Source organism: Herpailurus yagouaroundi, unplaced genomic scaffold (genome assembly GCF_014898765.1).
Source record: "Herpailurus yagouaroundi ecotype Mexico unplaced genomic scaffold, PumYag 142, whole genome shotgun sequence".
In the NCBI taxonomy this organism is placed as follows: Eukaryota; Metazoa; Chordata; class Mammalia; order Carnivora; family Felidae; genus Herpailurus; species Herpailurus yagouaroundi.
In genome coordinates this window covers 56,979,218-57,001,715 of record NW_024412397.1, presented here as the reverse complement: position 1 = coordinate 57,001,715, position 22,498 = coordinate 56,979,218, and the positions used below count along the sequence as shown (strand labels likewise).

Sequence of the window (22,498 nt, the reverse complement as noted above, 5' to 3'; positions counted from 1 at the left end):
ATTTGCATCATTACATTGCATTTTAACCTGCAGTGAGATGCTAACACTTTTTATTTGCTTTACTTTTCATGACATTCCTTGAGTTATATCTAGTACTTTTCATTATGAAAAAGGGCTAGGGGTTTTAATCCTGACTATAGCATTAGAATGGGGGAGAAGAAGAAGTGAAGCAAATAGGGAAAGAGAAACCAAGTGCTGGCAGGTCACGTTTGCAAAATACTAAATATTTAGTACTTGAGCCAGTCTTCACATCAGACGCCTTTATCGATCTTTGGAGAACCCAGATGCATGGGTATTCCTGAGACCTACTGAATTAGGCCCTCAGGGGGGTGTGGCATGGCACACTGTAGCTTGAGAACCTCCTCAGGCTTCTGGATGCAGGACAGACGTCCAGTGTGGTAGTATCTTGTAAGAACCAAGCAGAGGCCCAGCTCAGGAGTCCAGTACCTGCTGACTCCTGATGAAACTGTCATGTGATGAGACCTAAGGTGTTTGCTCCACTAAAAGCATGTAAGGTCCCGACATAGGGGGGGTCTCTTCTTCCTTCTCTTTCATGTTTCCTCACAGTGTCTGTTCTAGATGTGCTCATGATCAATCAATGTTGAACAACTTCTGGGTAACCTCTTTTCACCTCTGAGCATAGGTTCTTTTTAAAAATTTTTTTTAATGTTGTATTTATTTTTGAGACAGGGAGAGACAGAGCATGAGCAGGGTAGGGGCAGAGAGAGTGGGAGACACAGAATCCAAAGCAGGCTCCAGTCTCTGAGCTGTCAGCACAGAGCCCGACGCGGGACTTGAACTCCTGGACCGTGAGATCACGACCTGAGCTGAAGTCGGATGCTTAACCGACTGAGCCACCCAGGCGCCCCTGAGCATAGGTTCTTAAAGAGAGCTGCTTTGGGGAAATCCAGTGTAGCCTGAAGTTGTTCTTTCCCTCTGTCCCTGGGCCCAACTTGTGCCCTTGCTATGTGGTCACTGCAGGGCAGGAGGGTGGAGTGGGTCAGCTCTGGAAATAGCTAAGGTCTATCAGGTGCTATGAGCCCAAAAGGAAGATGTAGCTTGTGAGTCCACTATGCAAGGTTCAACCACAGGACACAAGCCAGGCTTGTAACCCAGTGGCTTGGCATGGATGAGAGTCACTGTAGGCATCTAGAAGCCACAAAAATGTAAGAGCAGTCAGTGATTGAAGTCAGAACCTATATGTAGCAAAATTGGCCATGAGTGACGCTGCGTCTGAGTCAGACCCGAGTATGTGTGTCTCCAGACCAGGATTCTCTCTTCCTTCCACTGCAGATTGAAGCACATGTTAGGGTGTTAGGCTGGAGTGTGCTCTCATTTCCAGAGCTGGTGACAGAGAGCTGCTAGGTTCTGGCCAGTGCCTGCATTCTTCCATCAGCTCCGCCAGTGAGTGTAGTAACACTATTGCTCAGTTTCTCCTTTAGGACACAACACTTAGTGCAAGAACCCCTGCAGAACAGAGAATTTCTCCCCCAGATTTTCCCTCGTGACCTAGCATTAACTAAAAAAACCTCTAAGGGGCAAATGTGAGATTTCTGTTCCTGAAATAAATCCATATGGTAATATTGGGAACTGTGTAATAATAGGTTATGGTTCATAAAGCTTTCTCCCTTGACTTTATAGAGATCTGATTAAAGAGGTACTGGCAAGTCCTAAGGGAGGGAACATGTGGCATGTAAAGACAGGTGTGGGTTCCCTTTGGAGGGTGTAACTAGCATCCATGAGTCTGTCCACTCAGTAAAGATGAGCAGTGAGTAGGAGATAATCTTTGAGGATTCCTTGGCTAATAATGTGACTTCAAAATATGACTTTCTTGAGCTTGTGGACTCTAATTTTTGTTGACTCTGAAAGTGACCGTAAAGTGTTAGCATGTGAGAAAGTGGGCATATCTGATGTGTCGACATGCCTCTCTCTTCACTCATAAGTTAACAGTCAAGCTACTCATGTTTTTGAGGCTCTTTCTGTAAAAAGCACCATGTAAGATCTGGACTGAAACACTAAGGAGTTTATTACATGTTGCTTAAAATCTTGGCATCCTAGTTGGGATGTAAGATATGCCCTAAAATGTGACAACAGTATGAGGTAGAATATTCTTGTCAGTGGAATGTACAAGTCGTGAGTTTCCTGGGTGTTCCATGCAGAGGTGGGATCTCATCCATCCCTGAACAAGGAGAAAGCTTACCAGTTATTACCTCTGATTTGTCCTGATGACTGAAGATCTTTGCACTCAAGATACAGTGTTACTCTGCACATTTATATTCTAAGATGAAATAACATGGTTTATAACTGAAAATAAGTTTCTGTAGAGAATAAAAAGGGCCAGTATTCTGAGAAGGATGATCAGATTAAACTCAGTTTTGGATTGGCATTGTGCTCTTGACTGTTCCTGTCCATTTTTATTGTGTAAATATTATAATAATGGTGTTCAGGTCGGCCAGCTGAGATGGAACTTTTCAGCTTTTGAAAACTGAAATAGTTGAAAATAAAATGAAATAGTTTGCATATCCTGAATAGAAAACTATTAAAATATATTAAGTATTACTTTACTTTTAATATATAATTTCCATCCTAATATTCAAGTTTTAGAAGATGTACCAGTGACACAGAGACATACACATGTGATCAGTTCCATCATGCAAACCAGACATATATATATATATATACACACACATATATATATGCATATATATATACATATATTTGGCAGGACAGAGACTTTTATACTTTTTTTATTAATTTACATTCAAGTTAGTTAGCATATAGTGCAACAATGATTTCAGGAGTAGATTCCTTAATGCCCCTTACCCATTTAGCCCATCCCCCCTCCCACAACCCCTTCAGTAACCCTCTGTTTGTTCTCCATATTTAAGAGTCTCTTCTGTTTTGTTCCCCTCCCTGCTTTTATATTATTTTTGCTTCTCTACCCTTATGTTCATCTGTTCTGTGTCTATAAGTCCTTGTATGAGTGAAGTCATATGATATTTGTCTTTCTCTAAGTTCACTTAGCATAATACCCTCTAGTTCCATCCATGTAGTTGCAAATGGCAAGATTTCATTCTTTTTGATTGCTGAGTAATACTCCATTGTATATATACCACATCTTCTTTATCCATTCATCCATCGATGGACATTTGGGCTCTTTCCATACTTCGGCTATTGTTGATAGTGCTGCTATAAACATGAGGGTGCATGTGTCCTTTCGAAACAGCACACCTTTATCCCTTGGATAAATGCCTAGTAGTGCAATTGCTGGGTCCTAGGGTAGTTCTATTTTTAACTTGTTGAGGAACCTCCATACTGTTTTCCAGAGTGGCTTCACCAGCTTGCATTCCCACCAGCAGTGCAAAAGAGATCCTCTTTCTCCACATCCTCACCAGCATCTCTTGTCGCCAGCATCTCTTAGCCATTCTGACAGGTGTGAGGTGGTATCTCGTTGTGGTTTTGATTTGTATTTCCCTGATGATGAGTGATGTGGAGCATTTTTTCATGTGTCAGTTGGCCATCTGGATGTCTTCTTTGGAGAAGTGTCTATTCATGTCTTTTTCTCATTTCTTCACTGGATTATTTGTTTTTTGGGAGTTGAGTTTGGTAAGTTCTTTATAGATTTTGGATACTAAGCCTTTATCTGATATGTTGTTTGCAAATATCTTCTCCCATTCTGTCGGTTGCCTTTTAGTTTTGCTGATTGTTTCCTTCTGTGTGAAGAAGCTTTTTATTCTGATGAGGTCCCAATAGTTCATTTTTGCTTTTGTTTCACTTGCCTCCGGAGACGTGTTGAGTCAGAAGTTGCTGCAGCCAAGATCAAAGAGGTTTTTCCTGCTTTGTCCTCTATGATTTTGATGACTTCCTGTCTTACATTTAGGTCTTTCATCCATTTTGAGTTTATTTTTGTGTATGGTGTAAGAAAGTGGTCCAGGTTCATTTTTCTGCATGTCGCTGTCCAGTTTCCCCAGCACCATTTGCTGAAGACACTGTCTTTATTCCATTGGATATTCTTTCCTTTGTCAAAGATTAGTTGGCCATACGTTTGTGGGTCCATTTCTGGGTTCTTTATTATGTTCCATTGATCTGAGTGTCTGTTTTGGGGCCAATGTGTATATTTTTTAAAAAGCGTATGCTTATTTTATTTGCACACAAGGTTTTTGCATGTCTGTAGGTCTATTTTGAATTTATTTTTGTATAAGACAAAGTGAAGTTCTTTATAATTTATGATTTATTTTACCATCTGGGGTAGTGAGTTTACAAGGATGTAAACACCTTCTGTTGTCAGAAAATGTAAAAACATTTTGTCTTCATTACTGGTGAAATGCGCCTATCTTGATTTGATTCACACTACAATATTTTTCTTTTGTTTTGAAGTTGGTTCCAAAACTTTTCTCTCCTATCTCTCCCTGCCAGTCATCTAACCATCCGCCGTATCTTCCCAAAGCATTCCTCCTGACCTGTTGCCTATCACAAATTCAAATATGCCAGCCAGGAATCAAAGTCCCCACCGTCTAGCCCTCTCTGCAGAGGCACATCCACACAGAGTTTCTTCCGTGCCTGCCGGGCTGGTCCACGCATAGACCATTCAGAGTCTTTATCCAAGTGTGAGGCCTCTGTGTCTCTTGTTCTCTGATCTTCCTTTGTAGGTCCATGCCCCCCCAAACCCTTTCCTTTCCTGAAGCTGTCCCACCCTGCACTCTAATCTGTGGACTTGGCAGCCTCTGTCTGCCCAGCCCATGCTGGTGGGAGTTAAGGTCGGGGACAGTGTAGGACTAGCAAGAAGGCAGGTGCCACCCCCAGTGTAATCTGCCCATGAGCAAGTGAGACCTCCACCTATACCTGTCCCTGCACTCTGGGGGCAAGTCTGACTGGAGGAGTACAGCTCCTGCCCTTGTGCTAAACCGCCCTTGTCCCACAAACCACACTTCCCCGTTGTCCTTAGTCACTGGCCCAGAAAGCTCTGATTTTTATGCCCAGCAGATGTTCCTGTCTCCCAGCCAGTGTTGGATAGCCAAGCAAATAGGCTAAATGCGTGCTTTAGGTCCCTGCAGGTCAGAGACAGTTACATATTTTAATATGATTGGTATTTCAGGACAAGATGAAAGTTGTCCTGGAAAAACTAAAACTCTCCTAGGCTTCTCAGTATGTCTTTTATAGTGTAGTATATAGTTGTAGTTTGAATTTTATTTTTTTAAAAAAAAATTTTTTTTTCAACGTTTATTTATTTTTGGGACAGAGAGAGACAGAGCATGAATGGGGGAGGGGCAGAGAGGGAGGGAGACACAGAATTGGAAACAGGCTCCAGGCTCTGAGCCATCAGCCCAGAGCCCGACGCGGGGCTCGAACCCACAGACGGTGAGATCGTGACCTGGCTGAAGTCGGACGCTTAACCGACTGCGCCACCCAGGCGCCCCTGTAGTTTGAATTTTATATAGCAAGGGAATTGTTTCTCTTTTTCTTTCTTTCTTTCTTTCTTTCTTTCTTTCTTTCTTTCTTTCTTTCTTTCTTTCTGCTATTGTAACAAATTACAATAAACTTAGTGGTTTAAAACAACACAAATTTATTATCTTAAGTTCAGGAAGTCAAAAGTCTAAAATGGGTCAACAGGGCTATGTTCCTTCTGCAGGCTGTAGGGGAGAATCTGTTTCCTTGCCTTTTGTAGCTTCTAGAGGCCACCTGCATTTCTTAACTTGTGGACCCACATCACTGCAACCTCTTTCCATGGTCACGTCTCCTTCCCTGGTCCTTCGGCATCCCTTCTGCAAGGACCTTTGTGATGACATTGGGCCCACCTAGATAATCCAGGATAACCTCTCCATCTTGAGATTCCCCACTTAATCACATCTGCACAGTCCCTTTTGTCCTGTAACATACTGTATTCACACATTCAGGGATTAGGTCATGGCTGTGTTTGGAAGCCACTGCCCACAGGTGCATCCCCTTTCCACTGCTGGGCTGAGCTGACCCTGGCCAGAGTGACTTCTCATGGCCAGCCCCCTCCTGTCATTCTCTTGTGATCTCTGCAGCACGCCCTGTGGCAAAACAAGGGATGCATCATCCTTAGCTCAACATATGGGTCCCTCCTTTCCCCAGCCAGCATGCACAGCTGCTTGGCCGTAACCTCTGCTTCCTGAGAGTGCACTTTCTCCTCTGCCAGACCCACTTCTCCATCCCTCAGGGTCAGCGGGCCCAGCCTCCTCCTGCCTCCTGCCTGCTCATTAGTATGTTGTCACGTACCCAGCCTTCCTCCCTTGAGGTTTATGCCGTCTCCTCCCTACCGTTTCCACCCTTATTACTTCATTGGATTGTGCATGTGCATGGTTGTGTGTGTGCACACTCACGTGCTGTGCTTCTGAGTCTTCCTCTTCTCCTGCCACAGTATTGTTCTCATCCTTGCACATCCTTTGCCCACATGAGCACCTGGTACCTTGAGTCCCTCCCCCCAGGGCCTGACCCTCCTTTCCAGCACAGTCCACCACTGCACGCCACACTTGCATAGATCAGAACCAAACACCTTCTGCAGTGTGGACCTTTATTTTTATAAGTTTATTTATTTACTTTTGAGGGAGAGAGAGAGAGAGAGTGCGCGCGCATGGGAGGGGCAGACAGAGAATCCCACGCAGGTTCCGAGCTGTCAGCACAGAACTCAACTTGAGGCTCGAACTCACAAACCGTGAGATCATGTCCTGAGCGAAATCAAGAGTTGGAGGCTCAACTGACTGAGCCACTCAGGTGCCCCTGCAGTGTGGACCTTTAAGTCCCACTTTGTGGTCCCGTCCACTGCCAGTGCAGCCTTTTCTTCCCCTTATTTTCACAACACCAGTTTTTCCTTTCACTGACACTTGTGGTTGTTGAATTTGTCCTTTTTCTTCCTTCTGGCTTCACACCTGCCCCTGGCCAGGCTAGGCCCCCTGTGTCCATCATTTCAGCCACTCTCTTGCCAGGATCTTCAACTGCCTTGTCCCCCTGTCATCCTCTCCCCATATGTGACCGCCCAAACCCCGGCTCTGGATGAATCATGTGTGCCTAACTTCTGCACCTAACTAAGCCACCAGGCACTGCTGGAGAAGAACCACAAAGCCTTGCAGATTGGTGGCACTGCAGACCTACAGTCTGCTGAGAGGGCAGTGCCTGGGCATCTTTCTGGGTCATCAGTCTGAGCACCACCTGTTTCCTAGGAAAGCTCTTCTCTCAGGCACCTGCCCTCTCTCCCTCCCTCCCAGCAGAAGGAGTCAGTCCCTTGATGGATGTGCTGTGTCCTTCCTCCACTTCCTGCCACAAACTGTGACTCACACCTATTCATACATCTTTCCCGAGTTGGACTGGAAGAAATCTTCCTGCTCCTTGTCCCTTTACCTATGCTCTGAAGCTTTCCAGTTTCTGCTTTTCCAGAGAGAATTCATCCACTACCCATCAGTCATCTCATGTCCTGCTTGTAAGTTGCCTTCCCTTCTGAATGTTTATATCTAGAACATAAGTATGCCTGTCTGTCCCATCTTTAGGAAAGCATGCCGTCCCTTGGTCCGGCCCTCCTCTCAATAGCTCATCTCCTTAGTCTGGTCTAGCTTCTTGAAATGTTCACCTGAATTCTCTCTTTTCTTCATTTTCTAAACTTTACCCACCCTCCGAGCACTGCATCCTGGCCCTTACTTCAACCACTGCCGAAACTATGCCCGCAGATGATTTCATCCTTGACTTGACTTACACCTTGACTTACATCCTTGACTTACACCCCCTCTGCTCCAGGACTCTGTCCGTGGTCAGCTGCTGCTTTTGCTTGTTCCCAGCCACTCCTCACCAGGTGCTTCCGAAAGTCCTCCTCTTCTCCTGGGCTTCCATCTAGGGCCCCATTCTGCATGGCTCCCGGGGCATCTCATCCATCCCCGTAACTCGAGTTCTGACTAGACCTCATGGAGGCCATAACCTCCCAGACCTTTCTCTTGGTCTTCTGGCCTCTTCCTCAGCGTGGCCCTCAGCAGGCTTACACTCAGTACATGAAGACCGATTCCTCTTCTCAGTCTACCTGTGTGAGTCTGCTTCATGGGCTCCTCATCCTTGGGAAGGACCCTCTACTCTCATTGCCCTGTGGCCAGCTGCCATTCCTCCTCTCTCTGCTTGAGTATGTCTGGCAATCTAGTCTGCTCAGGTTTTGCCCCTTCAGTTTCTTCTCTCGGCCCCTACCATTACTGCCTTCATTTGGGAGTAAGCCCTCCACTTCATTTTGATAACAACTGTAACAGATTTGTATTGCTGGAATGATTGTTGTAAATTGTGGTTCTGGTTGTCATTTGTGTACATAGCATGTCTGATGGCTTTTTATGTTGTTCTCTGTGATTGCACACAAGTGTGATTTGTGTCTGGGTAGAACTGTAATCTCTGTGAAGACTGATTGGGTTTCTTTCTTTTTAAAAAATTCCCTCTGCTTTGTGATTCTCTGGGAGAGGTGCACTGTTGAGCATCTTTAATTGGCTTGGTGCTTGGACATGTGCTTCCTCAATAAGGCCTTTAAATTTTTCTCCCCTCAATAGAAGAAGGACTCTGATGTGTTTCTCTGACTCTTAGTTTTTTAACTGAAAGTGGAAGATAGTATCACCCACTTCTTAGGGACTTTGAGGAATTACATAAAATGTATGTAAAGTGTTTAGCACAATATAGTGACTGATGTATAGTTCACTTTATTAAATGCAAGAATTCATTTTCTAAATGTCTATTTATTTATTTTGAGAGAGAAAGTGGGGGAAAGGCAGTGAGAGAGGAAGAGAGAGAATCTCAAGCAGCTTCTGCAATGTCAACAAAGAGCCTGATGTGGGGCTTGATCTCATAGACCACAAGATCATGGCCTGAGCCAAAATCAAGAGTTGGAGGCATAATTGACTGAGCCACCCAGGTGCCCAAATGTAAGAATTCTTAAAATTATACTTCTCAGATTCTAGTCCTTTGCTCTCCCCAGAACTTTCTCTCTGCCCTTCTTGACAGTATTTATTCAGAACACTAGCCAGGACCAAGTCTCCCGAGACTTCATCCTCACTGGGACTTGCCTCTCTTTGACCACAGTAATGCTCTTGGCTGCCCCCATCAAGCATGGCCTATCAACTGAGGTGTTCCATCTCAGTTCCCTGATCTTCTGTGCTTCAGGGTGAATGTCAAGTCTGAAAACCACCCATCATTGGAGCTTCATCTGAAATCTTAGTGTTGGTAGATACTGCTATTCCACATCTTCTACTCTTGTTGTGATGCTGCTCCTTCCATCTTTATGAGGAAAACAGATATATTTCCTCATTTGCTCTCCTTTGTCTCCTAAAGCAAGGCAAAATCATCATGTGGATTTGGTGTTTCTACTTTTTCTTCCCCTGCTTCCTTTAGCAACATCTTTTTCTTGGACACTCCTTAACACATTTTTGTATTATACCCTGTCCCTCTACATCTCTAAAATCTGTAGTAATCTGTTACGATTTTGGAAAGAAATACTTTGTGTCCTGATAAGGAAATTTCAGCCATCTGTAGGATGATGTGCTGTGGGGGGTTCTTTGGGAAAGAGCTGGGGGTAGTTGGGGAACAAAGACACCTTCTCAATTTAACCTCCTAATGGCCCTAGACATGACAGCTTTATTTGAACACACTGTTGTTCTCTCTCAACTTTCCTTATGAAGTCCAAGTGAAAGAATAGCTTACACACTCTCTCTAAATTTAACTTCTGTACCCAGACCTGAATTATATTTTTAAAAATCTATTTTTTAAATATGCCAGTACATTAAATAGAATCTGAAAAACCTGTGTCTGTGTTTTGTTTTTTATAAAGCCTGGATTTGTGTTTAGCTTTGCAGGTGCAGAAAAATGCTGCCATGAAAATTCGTATTTGTTATAACCCCCTGTAGAACAATTTCAGACAAGTAGGACTTTTTCAACCAAAACAGTTCAGTCAAATGTCAAGTTTTTGTGCTTTGAATGTGCTTCCAAATTACTTGCTAATCACTGAGAACCCTATTGTAGTTTTAATATAGATCCTTTTTAGATAATACTTTAAATATTAATCATTAGTCACATTGATGACCATGCATGGCTTTTTTGGTAGTTGTATAAACAAAAATGAAATACCTAATCATACTATGAATTCTCATGTGCTTAGAATCAGATTATAGTCTCTGTCCAGGTGCTCTGTCAAATACTTAAAGTGTGTGCTTGTTTGTTTTACTGCTTGTTTTTCTCTTCTGTATGTATTTTGCTGCCCCATTTTAAGATAACATCATTGATATTTAAGAGTTCTCCTAGGAATAAAGAAGATGTGATATATATACACACACACACACACACACACACACACACACACACACACACACAATGGAATACATACATATATGTATGTGGAATATTACCTGACAATCAAAAAGAATGAAACCTTGCCATTTGCAACAACATGGATGGAACTAGAGTGTATTATGTTAAGTGAAATAAGTCAGCTAGAGAAAGAAGAATATCATATGATTTCACTCATGTGGAACTTAAGAAACAAAACAGATGAACTTAGGGAGAGGGAAGGAAAAATAAGATAAAAACAGAGAGGGAGGCAAACCATAAGAGACTCTTAAATACAGAAAACAAACAGGGTTGCTGGCACGGTGTTGGGTGGGGGGATGGGCTAAATGGGTGATGGGCATTAAGGAGGGCACTTGTGATGAGCATTGGGTGTTGTATATAAGTGATGAATCATTAAATTCTATTCCTGAAATCATTATCACACTATATGTCAACTAACTTGGATTTAAATTTTAAAAAATTAAAAGAAAGAGTTCTAGGGAAAAAACATGTTTTGAAAAAAATACTGTGTGTATTATATTCACACCTTTGGTTGGGGTTTAAATCACAAGGCATATTGAGGGCAGAGAAAGAAGTATATTTTAAAACTAGACTCCTTGCAAAGTGAAGTCATTTAAGCTGATTAATGGCTGGGACTCTGAAGAACGGAGAGAATTCTCATTCATGTTCATTTCTCATGTTCTCTAAAGCTGTAAGTTCTGGGGCAAAACTGAAGATCCATCCTGAACTTGTAGCTCAGGTATTTTTCCTATTCTTAGAATCCACTTCTCTGTAATGGTGGGATTCAAAATACCAGAGGCCTGGGAAATGGTTTAGCACATCTGAAGTAGTGAGGCTGGACAGTCTGATCAGGATTGCCTGTTCCTTCTTGGGGTGGGGGAGGCTTGGAGCCCCTGTACAGTCTGCTTATCTGCAGTTCCAGCTGGAAGCTGAATGTCGTGTTCAGAGATGTTCAGAGGAAGAGAAATTAAAAGAAGAAAATAGTGGTATTCAGAATCAAGAGTAGATAGTTTTCACAGCTCTTCTCTTTCAGTTAAAGCAAATTTATATTAGAAATATCTTTGTCTTTTTTCCCTAGAAGGGTTTAGTCATTTGGGGAAAAAAATATGTGGTTTATTGTTGTAGACACTACACTCAGATATTTGTGGCATCTACTCAGTGATGGCCAGTGAATTATCAGACAACTTCAGAAGTTATTTTTAAAAGTTGTTTCTATGCAGTATTTTATTTTATACTGTGTGGGTTCTTTCTCTTTGTTCATAAAGATTTTTGTTGGTATAAAGCTTCCTAAATCCAACAGTATATCACCCACTCTGCTAAGTGTTTTCTTTTTGTTTCTGAGACTATAAATCAGTCAGTGGGTAGGTTAGGGTAACTGGATTTACACACACACACACACCAGCCAAATTTCTTACTATCAATAAGGTCAGTAGTTCTGGAGAAATGAGAATTTTTGCATCTGAGATTATAGTAAAATATTCACGAAAAAGCAGTAGGAATTATATCCACTAACTTATTAAAGAATACTTTTGTTGTATCATGAGTTCTGTGTTCTCTTTTTGTAGAATGCTTCTTGTTATAATCTTGGCAGCAGTTTGGGATACAGAATTAATCTATGAAAAATGTTCAAAATAACAAGGAAGTAGTCTCTAAAATGAGAGTTTAAAAATACACAATCAGCCATCCTTCACTGCCATCTTAACTGAAGCCTTGCAGCGAGTTATGTTTAATTATGTAGGTGATGATTTTTCCCCATTAGCCTAACAAATAGGTGGCAAAAATAGGCATCAGTTGAAAAAGCAGGATTTGAAGCATGCCTTGTTGCCTGGCCTGTATATCCGTGATGAACAGCTGCGGTGAACTGCTTTGTCTGCTTAGTGAAGATTCCTAAATATGTTGTTTAGTCAGTGGATTGATTAATGACAGATTCCCTTAAAGGACAGCCATGTGGCTCTTAATCTTTTTTTAGGTCTGAGACCCTTTTGAACATCTAATGAAAGCTATTGATAATCTCCTTAGAGAAGTGCTTAGATCCATTTGCACATGAAATTTTAAGGAGGCTTCTAGAGTCCCTGAAGACATCATAGATGCCACTCTTACTCCACCATTAAAGTCATGGACCCCGCCCTTGCCCCACCATTAAAAACAGCTACATTAAGGTGTAGTTTAGGCAAGAATAGAAAAACAAATGTGCATATGTACATGATTGGATGCTCTGTGTGAGTGCGTGTATGTATATATGGATGTATATCTGTGTCTATCTATAGATTTACATATATTCAAGATCTCCATTTTCTCTGTGATTAAAACCAGAGGAAGCCAGGAGGGATTCTAATATTCCTGATAGGTTCTAGTGTTAGCTCAGGTGAAAATCATAAAGCTCCCTGAGGAGAAAGCAAGAAAGGAGTTTCATAACCTCTCATAGTCTGCCAGTATTTGCAGTGAATAGACTTGAAAGATGAAAGATTCATTGCAAGATACTGTACCAGGGGTTTGGGGGTGGGGGGAGGCTTTGAAGCTTTAGTAATGCACCAGAAAGTTGGAATTGAAAAGTAGGTACAAAAATGTCATTGTCCACGAGCTGTCTATAAAGTCCTTGAAGGTATCAGGAGATATTGATAACATTATAAAAGTAAAAATTATCACATTATGGAAAATTTGGGTATTTCTTCCAAGCCTGAAACGTGGGTGTCAGTTTAAAATTCCCTGCCATCTTTGTCCTCTGCATCCATCCGGTCATCAGGTACTGCCTGTCTTGTCTCCTGCGTGGGTGGTGAACCTGCCCCTCCCGCCTGTTCCCAGCTCCGGCTCTGCATTGGTTGTGGTCCTCATTGTCACTTGTCCAGCCTCCTGCAGTGTTCTGGATTGCGGTTCAGCACACGGACCAGGGTTTGAATTTGCAGTCCAGGTTTTTACTGACTAGCTGTGAATGTCTCTGAGCCTCATAGGTGACATGGGGATTGTATAGTTCCAGTACAGTGAGTTTTAAGGCTTAAATGAGCGGAATTAGGTACTATACATGGCACATGGCAAATTCTCAATTATCAGTAGATATTAAAAGCCTCCGTAAGCATCTTTCCTATTTCTAGTCTTGCTATTTTTTACGTTAATTCTCCATACTGCCACTAATAAGATCTTTACAGAATGCAAGAATTTTTTTTCCTCCCCTCTGCTTAAAAGCTTTTTCTGGCAATTCATTGACTAAGAATAAACTGAAAGTTCCTTAACAAGACACACAAGGCTTCTTGGGACCTATGTCCTATCTACTTGCCTGGCATCGTCATCACCTAGGTTTGTGTGTGTGTGTGTTGGGGGGGGGCACACAATGATTTTTTAAAACTAATTATAATGCCATTTAAAAATTCTAATAAGACAGAAGAGTGTGAAAAGGCTTTCTCTCTGCTGGCTCCCCTTTCTAGGTGAGCCACTCAAAATGATTTCATGTATATACTTCCAGGTCTGTATTATGCAGTTATGCAGATATGTGAATAATGCTTATATAAATAGTTGTGTTCCACTCATCTGATGCTTGCTTTATATGTATCAGTATGTCATGGCTATCATGACACCTCAGCAAATTCAGGTCTTTTTTAATAGCGGCATTGTATTCCATTGTATTGTGTCTGTTTTCTCTACCTCTAAAGTTAGTTTTGCATACGTTGCTGTGGTAGGCTTATAGTTGAGTTAGTCTTCCCAGATGGATACTCACGTGTCCTAATGATAGTTCCGTTTACTCCCCTGACTTAAAGTGCCACCTTTAGTCCATATTAAGTTCTCATATGGCATTTGGGGATCATTTAATGGTCGTATAGTACATATTCAGACCACAAATTTTAGAGATTTTAAAAACTCATTCTACATTTTAATTATAAAATAAAAGTTTAAGAATTGTTGAAGTCTTTAGTTAGTGAGTGTGATGATGTTGATCTAGTATATTGATTACTCACTCATACACTAAAGCCAGACACACATTGTGGTCTCAGGAGGCACGTTACATAACCTCTTGTGCCCCAGTTTCATTATCAGTAAAATGTACATAATGCCTATTTCATATGGTTTTTATGATGATTTAATGAATTGGTATTTATAAAGTACATACAACGTAGCACTTAACTCTGGGCCAGATCCTGTTCTAAGCACTTTATAAATACCATGACATACTGATACATATAAAGCAAGCAAAACCTGTTACCTGTATGTTACCTGTTACATACAATCTGCAGGAAAACACTCCCCAGCTGTGGAGTGAAGAGTTGGCAGATTTGGGTCCTTAGTTACAATCTGCTGCTAAGCAGGTTGTGTGACCTTGAGAAAGTCTCTTAACCTCTCTGGGTTTGAGTTTATTTATCTCTAAAAGTTTTTTCAGGTCCACAGACCTTACGATTTTTTGTGACTGAGTTTAACAGACTATTGTTTGCTTTATGTGTGATTCCAGCTCCCTTTTGTCATCATAAAATATAATTTTACAACATGGCTATCAGTTATGTTCATAAAATATATGATAGAGAAGAAAAAATTAAATGTGCTATGAATAAACCATTAAACAAAAGAGATTGATGAAAAGCAATGCTATTTCTCACTAAATGCTGCCTTTCAGATTGTCAAAATGAATGGTTTTTTATTTGAAACCCTCCAAAGAATGCTGTAGTCATTTTAGCCATGCAGCGTCCCTTGCAATGTTATCTAAAGCTCCCAAATTTCACTCAAAAAAACCTCTGAAAAAGCTAACAAGAGTAATGTTGATCATCCTAACTCCTGGCTGTGAATTATTGTCAGTATCTTGAATTTGTCATTCACATGTGAAAAGAAAGTATAGTCCATTCCATAGAATACTGGTTCCTCCCCGTCTCCAGTTTTGTACTTGAAGTTTTGTTAAAACATGAAAAATGTTCTCTCAGTTTTTAATAGCTTCTTAAATTTCCTTTCAGCGTTATTAGTATACTCCCCGTGTCTCGCCTTCCCCTTCGCTTTCTTATCAGTGTTGTGTGTACACACATGTATGTGTGTGCAGTGCTTTTGAAGTTAACCAAGAAAATTTCAAAGCAGCGAACAGGAGGCAGTCACACAAAACCTGTTACATACAATCTGCGGGAAAACAGAGTAGATGTGAGAAGAAGGCTGGGGGAATTAAACACACACATGACATTTATTTTTGCAGAAATAAAATATTCTTGAGAAATCATTCATTCTTGCCATTTCGTTTTGGGTTTTGTCATCCTTTAAGTTTCTCCTTGGAAGCTTCTAAAATGATCTGTGAATGTTCTTAACGACATTTTACAAGCCAATTTATAAAGCTATGAAAACAATTTCATGTTCATATAAAAAAGGCATTCACCCAGCTGTAGAGGATGGTGGAGTAAACTATGATACATACACACAGTGGAGTAAAATGCAGCTGTGAAAAAGAATGTGGACGTCACTGTGACCTGACATGGAGTGATTTCCAGGGGACATTAGGAAGTGAAAAAAGACACGTGCAAAATAGTATGTATAGTATGCTACCTTTTGTGTCAGAAGGAAGGGAAAAATAAGACAAAACATAAACATAAGTGTTTATTTGTACAAAATGAAATCCAGGAAGGACAAGCCAAAAAACAGCAAGGTTGGTTACCCATAAGAGGTGGAGTGTGGCAGATAGGATATGGGAGGGAGAGGCACTTCTTTGAGAACTTTTTTTGTATAGCTTTAACTTTTGGAAGCATGTTAACATTCTACATATTAAGAGATAAAAATAAATTATTAAGAACCGAAAGCACATTTAAATCAACGAACTCGACCATATTTCAAGTGAATACCATAACTGCACTAAAGGCAGAGAAAAACATGAATCCAAGTAGTATATGAACACAGTTTTTAACTATATACCCCATTCTTGGATGGCAGAGCAGGGAGGGAGAATTGCAAGCAAATCTTGAAGTTTTTCTGTAGTTATGTTTATTATAGGAGTGTAGGTGGTATAGTCCTGAAACTCTAACAGATACGCTATAGAATTCAGTATATGAATACATGTGTGGACCTGGTTGGAGGAAAAAGACAAAAGTGGATGGAAAAAGGCAGAATAAGCCCATTAGGGATGGATTGGAATTAGACTTCTCTGTCTGAACTTGACGTTTATAAAATATACATAAGAATGCATATATGTACATATATGTGTAAATGTGTATGTGAATGTGTGTTTTCTATGTGACTATATAATGAAGGAATTTGACAACACTGTAATTTTGTGATCAAAATTAACATCACCAGAAAGAGGAGTCATGGATATCATCATGTGGCTCCAGATGTGATCTCCTGAGGACACATCATCACCCATATAGTATACTGGCAGAAAATGCATAACCCGAATGTAATCATGAGGAAACATCCAACACATCCAGAATGAGAACTTTCTATTTAACAGAATGTTGGAGGGGAAAGACTATGTTCTTTAAAAATGTCAATGTTATAAAAGATAAACAGTATGAAAAATGTTCCAGATTAAGGGAGAGTAAAAAGACATATCAACTAAATTTAATATCTGACCCTAGACTGAATCCTGTTCTGTAGGGGGACAATGTTACAAAGTGCATTGTTGGATAAGTTGGAAACATTGGAATATGAATGGAAGATTAGTTAACAGTATATAAATGTTAAATTTACAGAAGTTGATAACTGAACTGTTGTTATGTAAGAGAATGTTCCTGTTCTTGGGGAATGTACACTGCCTGCTCTTTGGGAAAATCATTTAGTACTTAAGGGTAAAGGGCTCTCGAATGAGTTAGAAAAAATTATAAGTACATGTGTATGTATCTGTGTATATCTATATCTGTGTACATACACAGATGTATGAGAGAGGGAACAAAGAGAAATGATAAAACAAATGAGGTCCTCTACTATTGTTAAGAATAACTGGGTCTAGGCAAAGGCTATGCATGTTCTCTGTATTATTTTGTTCTTGCAACTTGTAAGTTTGACATTATATCCAAATGAAAATATTTTTTCCAAAAGAACAAATTTCACCCTAAAAATAAACACTAATATGTAACTAGTAATAAACAGTAATAAAATTAGTGATTAAAAATCAGCTCTTGATCTAATAGAACTACTAGATTTCAATCATTACTTTCTATTAGCATACTTATAATTTATCTGCAATTAAGAATAAATTGACTAGTAATGCTGAATCTGCTCAAAACTGCTCAAAAGTAATAATAATTTAGCAAGGCTGTGGGAAACAAGGCTAGTATTAAAGAAAATAATATGAATGGGAATACATTAAAGTCTATTACAAAATAGATTCCATTCACAGTAACAATAAACATTGAAAGGTATACAGAAATAAATGTAAGAAAGCATTTTTGAAGCCTGTTTGAAAATTTTAATAACATATGAAGTCTGTTTTAAAATTGTAAAAACATCTTGGACAAACTAAAGTGATTAGATGAAATGGAGAGGGAACAAGCTCCTGAATTAGAAAACTCAATATGATAAAGATTGCTCTCTGGACAGTCATTATAAGCAAGTGAGACAATGTGATATAGGCAAATACACCAATGAACAGAATAGGAAGGCCAGAAATAGACCTACAGATATGTAGAAACATGATATAATGGTGATAACTTTGCTGAATAATGAAAACTGGAGACTATACCAAAAATTTTGCCGAATACTCTGTTTTCCATATGAAAAAATAGATCCTACCTCACACCATAGAACAAAATTAATTCCAGTTGTGTTGTAGATTTGAATATTAAGAACAGAAGTTTTAAAAGAACACCAGAAGAATGTCCATGTAACTTCAGGGTTGTGAGGCATTTCATAGATTAGATGTGCACACTGTACAGGGAATAATTGGTATATTTTACTACATTAAAATTAAAAAAAAATTCTCTGCAACAAAGTTATCATAAAGAAAACAAAGAGCCAAGTCATAGACTGGGAATAGGTAATCATTATAATCAACAAAGGATTGTTTCCAGAGTGTGGCAAGAATTCCTTAAAATCACTAAGGAAAAACGGGCAAAAGGGATAAATGGGGAGTTCATAGGCCATGTAGTTTCTCATACGAACTGTTTCATAATGATCAAATGATCAAACACTCTTTGTGGGCCAAATATAGAAAAGCAACCTTCTATCTTTAGAAGCTATCTTTAACTATATCACTGGGATTTCAAACTAGTACAGTAAGTTCTTGATTGTATGCAGAGCCACACCAAGTGTTTTAATATCAAATTGTGAAGGTATTTCGGTAGCTAATGTTATATCATGAAATTTCATAGGACCAATCCTTTCCGGAGCACGAAAATGGTTTTCAGGTTGGAATGAGATTAGAAGGCATTGACCCCCGACATCCATCTGTATTCTGTGTACTGTCTGTAGCTGAGGTAAGAGATGGTGTTACTGTCTTGGGCTGAGTGCACAGTGACAGAAGAGAATTTTCTAGAGAATAATGAATTTGAGTGCTTTCTGTTATAAACAAGTTCCAGTACATTATGGATTAATTTTAGTCAGTGATGGGCGAAATACGTTTCTTAATGAATTTTTTTTCCTTCTCTGAAGATTAATCTTCTAATAAGTCCTTTATCACCAGCAGTTACCCTTGTTTCCATTGGTAAAGTTTTCATCTGAGGTTGATGAAAATCAGTGAATCCCACAGTGTTACTTTTGTCTGTTAAACGAGACATAATTATTTAAGTTTTAGCTGAACTAATGAGAAATGTGTATGAAAAATGCCTATGCACATGAATTATATATTTATATAAATGCAAGCATTTTATGAAAATTATGTAGGATGAGGAGCCATTGATGAAAGTAAATGGCTTATAAGATGTAATATTTAGTAAATGTTTTATATTATTAAAATGATGAAAACTCTGTATTTTTAATAACCACATAAAAAGCACTATTCACTTAATTTACTGATTGATTATAGCTATTAAAATTTGTATAGCATCTCTTAAGGATGCATTCCACATTGTTTTATTATTTCCTTTATTAGGTATGCTAGATCCATATGTTAGAGTTGAAATGAGGCCATGTCCATTTTGGTTTTGCTCTGTACTTTAGCTTACACTGTCTTGGGATATGAATCCAAGCTAGACAGCAGGAGGTGGGGTTTCTGAAAGCAATATTTAACAGGTATTGAATTAACAAATAAACTTTTTGATTGATGGAGATGTAAATTGACCTCAGATTTCTAGAATGAGTAAAAAGATATTTTTTTATAGAAAAAATTCTAGATACTTAAAAGATAGTGTCTGTTTGTCAGCATTTTGCTTTATTCAGTTGTCCTCTTTAAATTTGTTTTTTTAATTTTTTTTAATGTTTATTTTATTTGTGAGAGAGAGAGAGACAGAGAGCCAGAGACAGAGTGGGGGAGGGGCAGAGAGAGAGGGAGAAAGAATCTGAAGCAGGCTCCAGGCTCCAAGGTGTCAGCACAGAGCCCAACGCAGGGCTCGAACCCATGAATCACGAGATCATGATCTGAGCTGAAGTCGGATGCTCAAACTACTGAGCCACTCAGGCGCCTCTCTAAATTTGTTTTTTTAACACAAACACATTTGTATGGAAGGATTTGTTCAAATATGTTGATGGCACTGACAGAATATATGACAATTTTGTTAATTTTGTGTACCCTTCAAATGTGTGACACTTAATGAAGGATTGTAAACATTCCATTTTACAGGTGTGTGGTTACCGCCTAAGACTTCATTTTGATGGTTATTTAAGCTGCTACGATTTTTGGACCAATGCTGGTTCCCCTGACATTCATCCAGTAGGGTGGTGTGAAAAGACCAAACATGAATTGCACATCCCTAAGGGTAAGCCAGGTTGGAAAGAGAGTTTGTTTTATTTTAACAACATTTTATGAAACACTAACAAGAGAGCCTGGTGTGAATTGATTTTCAAAATGAAAGTTTAACCCACAAAAAGAAGTAAGACTACAAGGACACCATTTTTATAAATGAATAAATGTCTTTAAAAGAAAAACACCATTTATTACTAAGGTCAAATATTCTGATAAGGTACCTAAGGCAGAAATTAAATCTTATGAGTTACATAAAGTTTATTTTTTTTTTAATTTTTTTTCAACGTTTTTATTTATTTTTGGGACAGAGGGAGACAGAGCATGAATGGGGGAGGGGCAGAGAGAGAGGGAGACACAGAATCGGAAGCAGGCTCCAGGCTCCGAGCCATCAGCCCAGAGCCTGACGCGGGGCTCGAACTCACGGACCGCGAGATCGTGACCTGGCTGAAGCCGGACGCTTAACCGACTGCGCCACCCAGGCGCCCCTACATAAAGTTTATTAAAACCTTATAAGGAATGAAGAAACTTATTTTTCATCACGATTGAAATGAAATATTTCACTTAGTCACTGATGTCATACAGGGAGGAACTTTGATTCACTGTATGTCATCTGTTTCAAACAAATCTTGGAAAACAGGGAACTATGAAAGAGAAGACAGTTTCACAATCTGCTTTCTTTTTTTGGGAATTGAAAATCTCATCTTTGTCTTTTGTTATGTGCTAGAGGACCTGGTGCTGGTAGATGTGACTGAAGCCTTTTTTATTTGCTGTGTGCTGGTGAGATGAGGATTTAATCAGTTGAGATGCCTGTGGGCCCATTTCCTTGCACAGCAGATTTCTGTATACAGTCTCCTGCTTGGATGTTAGAGTATTTGATGGCTGTGGCTCTTCTGGAGTCAGTATATAGTCATTTCATTCTCCGTAACCAACTCAGAGTATCCTTGGGGGATCCGTCCCTAAGACTAATGGCAGAATCCCTAAGATTGCTGGATTTCATGAAAGCTGGTCACAGGCTCATTCATTCAGTAGGTATTTATGGAGCCCTTGCTGTGTGCAGGCACTGGGGACAGTAAACCATCTGCGTCTTCATGAGGCTTTCATTCCAGAGGGGAGAGCAGTAATAAAGATAAACTATAGTGTCAAGCAGTGACTGGGTTAGGGGATGGAGAGCTTGCTGAGGAAGGGCGTGAGAACATCACTTCCCATACACAGGTGGATGAAATGAGGGAAACCAGTGAGGCTCCTTGGCTAAGAAGCCTGTCAGAGAGAAAAGCAAGAGTAAACACCCTGGGGCTGGAGCCTCTGGCCACATTGAGAAATCTCGAGGCGATGAATGTGCCTGGAGCAGAGAAAACAAAGGCAAGAGGTAGGAGATGGAGTTAGGGGTCTAACCCTGACCTTGGAGACTATGCAAGGAGTTTGACTTCTATTCTGTGTAACACTTAATCAGAAAATATTTATTGAGCCCCTCTTATCGGGGCAAGCACTGTGTGAGCCACTTTTAGGCACATGGAGAGGAGGAAAAGTAAAAAATGGAAACCCCATAAAGATAAACAGCAGAAATCTGGGGCTGCCAGATGGTCTTTGGATTGTGAAGGGGTTTCTGTAATTTCCCCAAGGGCTGGCACCCTGGATTGTTGCATCAGTAGGATCTCTGACATTCTCAGTGAGATGACTTCTTCAGGGTGATGATCAACTCAGGAACTTGGTCTCTTCCCTTTTTCCATGTTGGAAAGCCTTACTAAGAGATGAGACTCCCATCAGGCTTCCAGGGTACCAGTTCCATATCTTAATGAGTTTAAAAAATTTGTAGGGAGTGGCACGCCTGATGGGAAGTCACAACAGTTTTGAATTTCATACGTTAAAAAACATTGAAACAATTTAGGGATTTTAATTTAAGTCTTTTGTGGTCTGCTAAAGGACAGTGAATTTATGACAGAAGTCTAGAGAAGGCTAATATATTTAATATGCACACGGTTATATCCTGTGGGTATTTTGAGCAATCCATATTTTTTTTAGGTTATAGAAAAGATAAATTTGTTTGGATGGATTACTTGAAGGCCTGCAAATTGCAAAATGCTCCCAAGAAATTATTCAGAAACCGGAGTTCTGTAAGTATTTTCTTCCTCAGTATAAATCAGATTTCCACTTGAGCTTAAATGTCTTAAAATCCACTATATATTCTGTTGTATTTTAATCTTTTCAGAATCCTTAGCTTCCTATGACTTTTCTCACTTAATTTGTCAATTTCCTATGGTCATATCTTTTTTCCTCCTTTAAATTTACAATTAAATACTTTAGTCAGAGGCAGAGAGTTGAAGATTTTATATTTAAATCCTGCTAAAATTTAAAATGCCTTTTAGAAATGTTTTTTCTTTTTGCTTCCAATGAGTT

General features: G+C 39.8%; 1 protein-coding gene across 4 annotated transcripts in view; it reads left to right on the top strand.

Annotated features, from left to right (window-relative positions):
• The window catches only part of L3MBTL4 (L3MBTL histone methyl-lysine binding protein 4), a 359,374-nt gene that overhangs the window by 60,882 nt on the left and 275,994 nt on the right, over window positions 1-22,498 (top strand). For all 4 annotated transcript variants that reach the window (XM_040479355.1, XM_040479359.1, XM_040479357.1 and 1 more), the window contains 3 exons: window positions 18,576-18,680; window positions 19,982-20,117; window positions 22,124-22,215. In XM_040479355.1, the coding sequence (XP_040335289.1) occupies window positions 18,576-18,680; window positions 19,982-20,117; window positions 22,124-22,215 (333 nt within the window). The remainder of the gene's footprint in view (window positions 1-18,575; window positions 18,681-19,981; window positions 20,118-22,123; window positions 22,216-22,498) is intronic.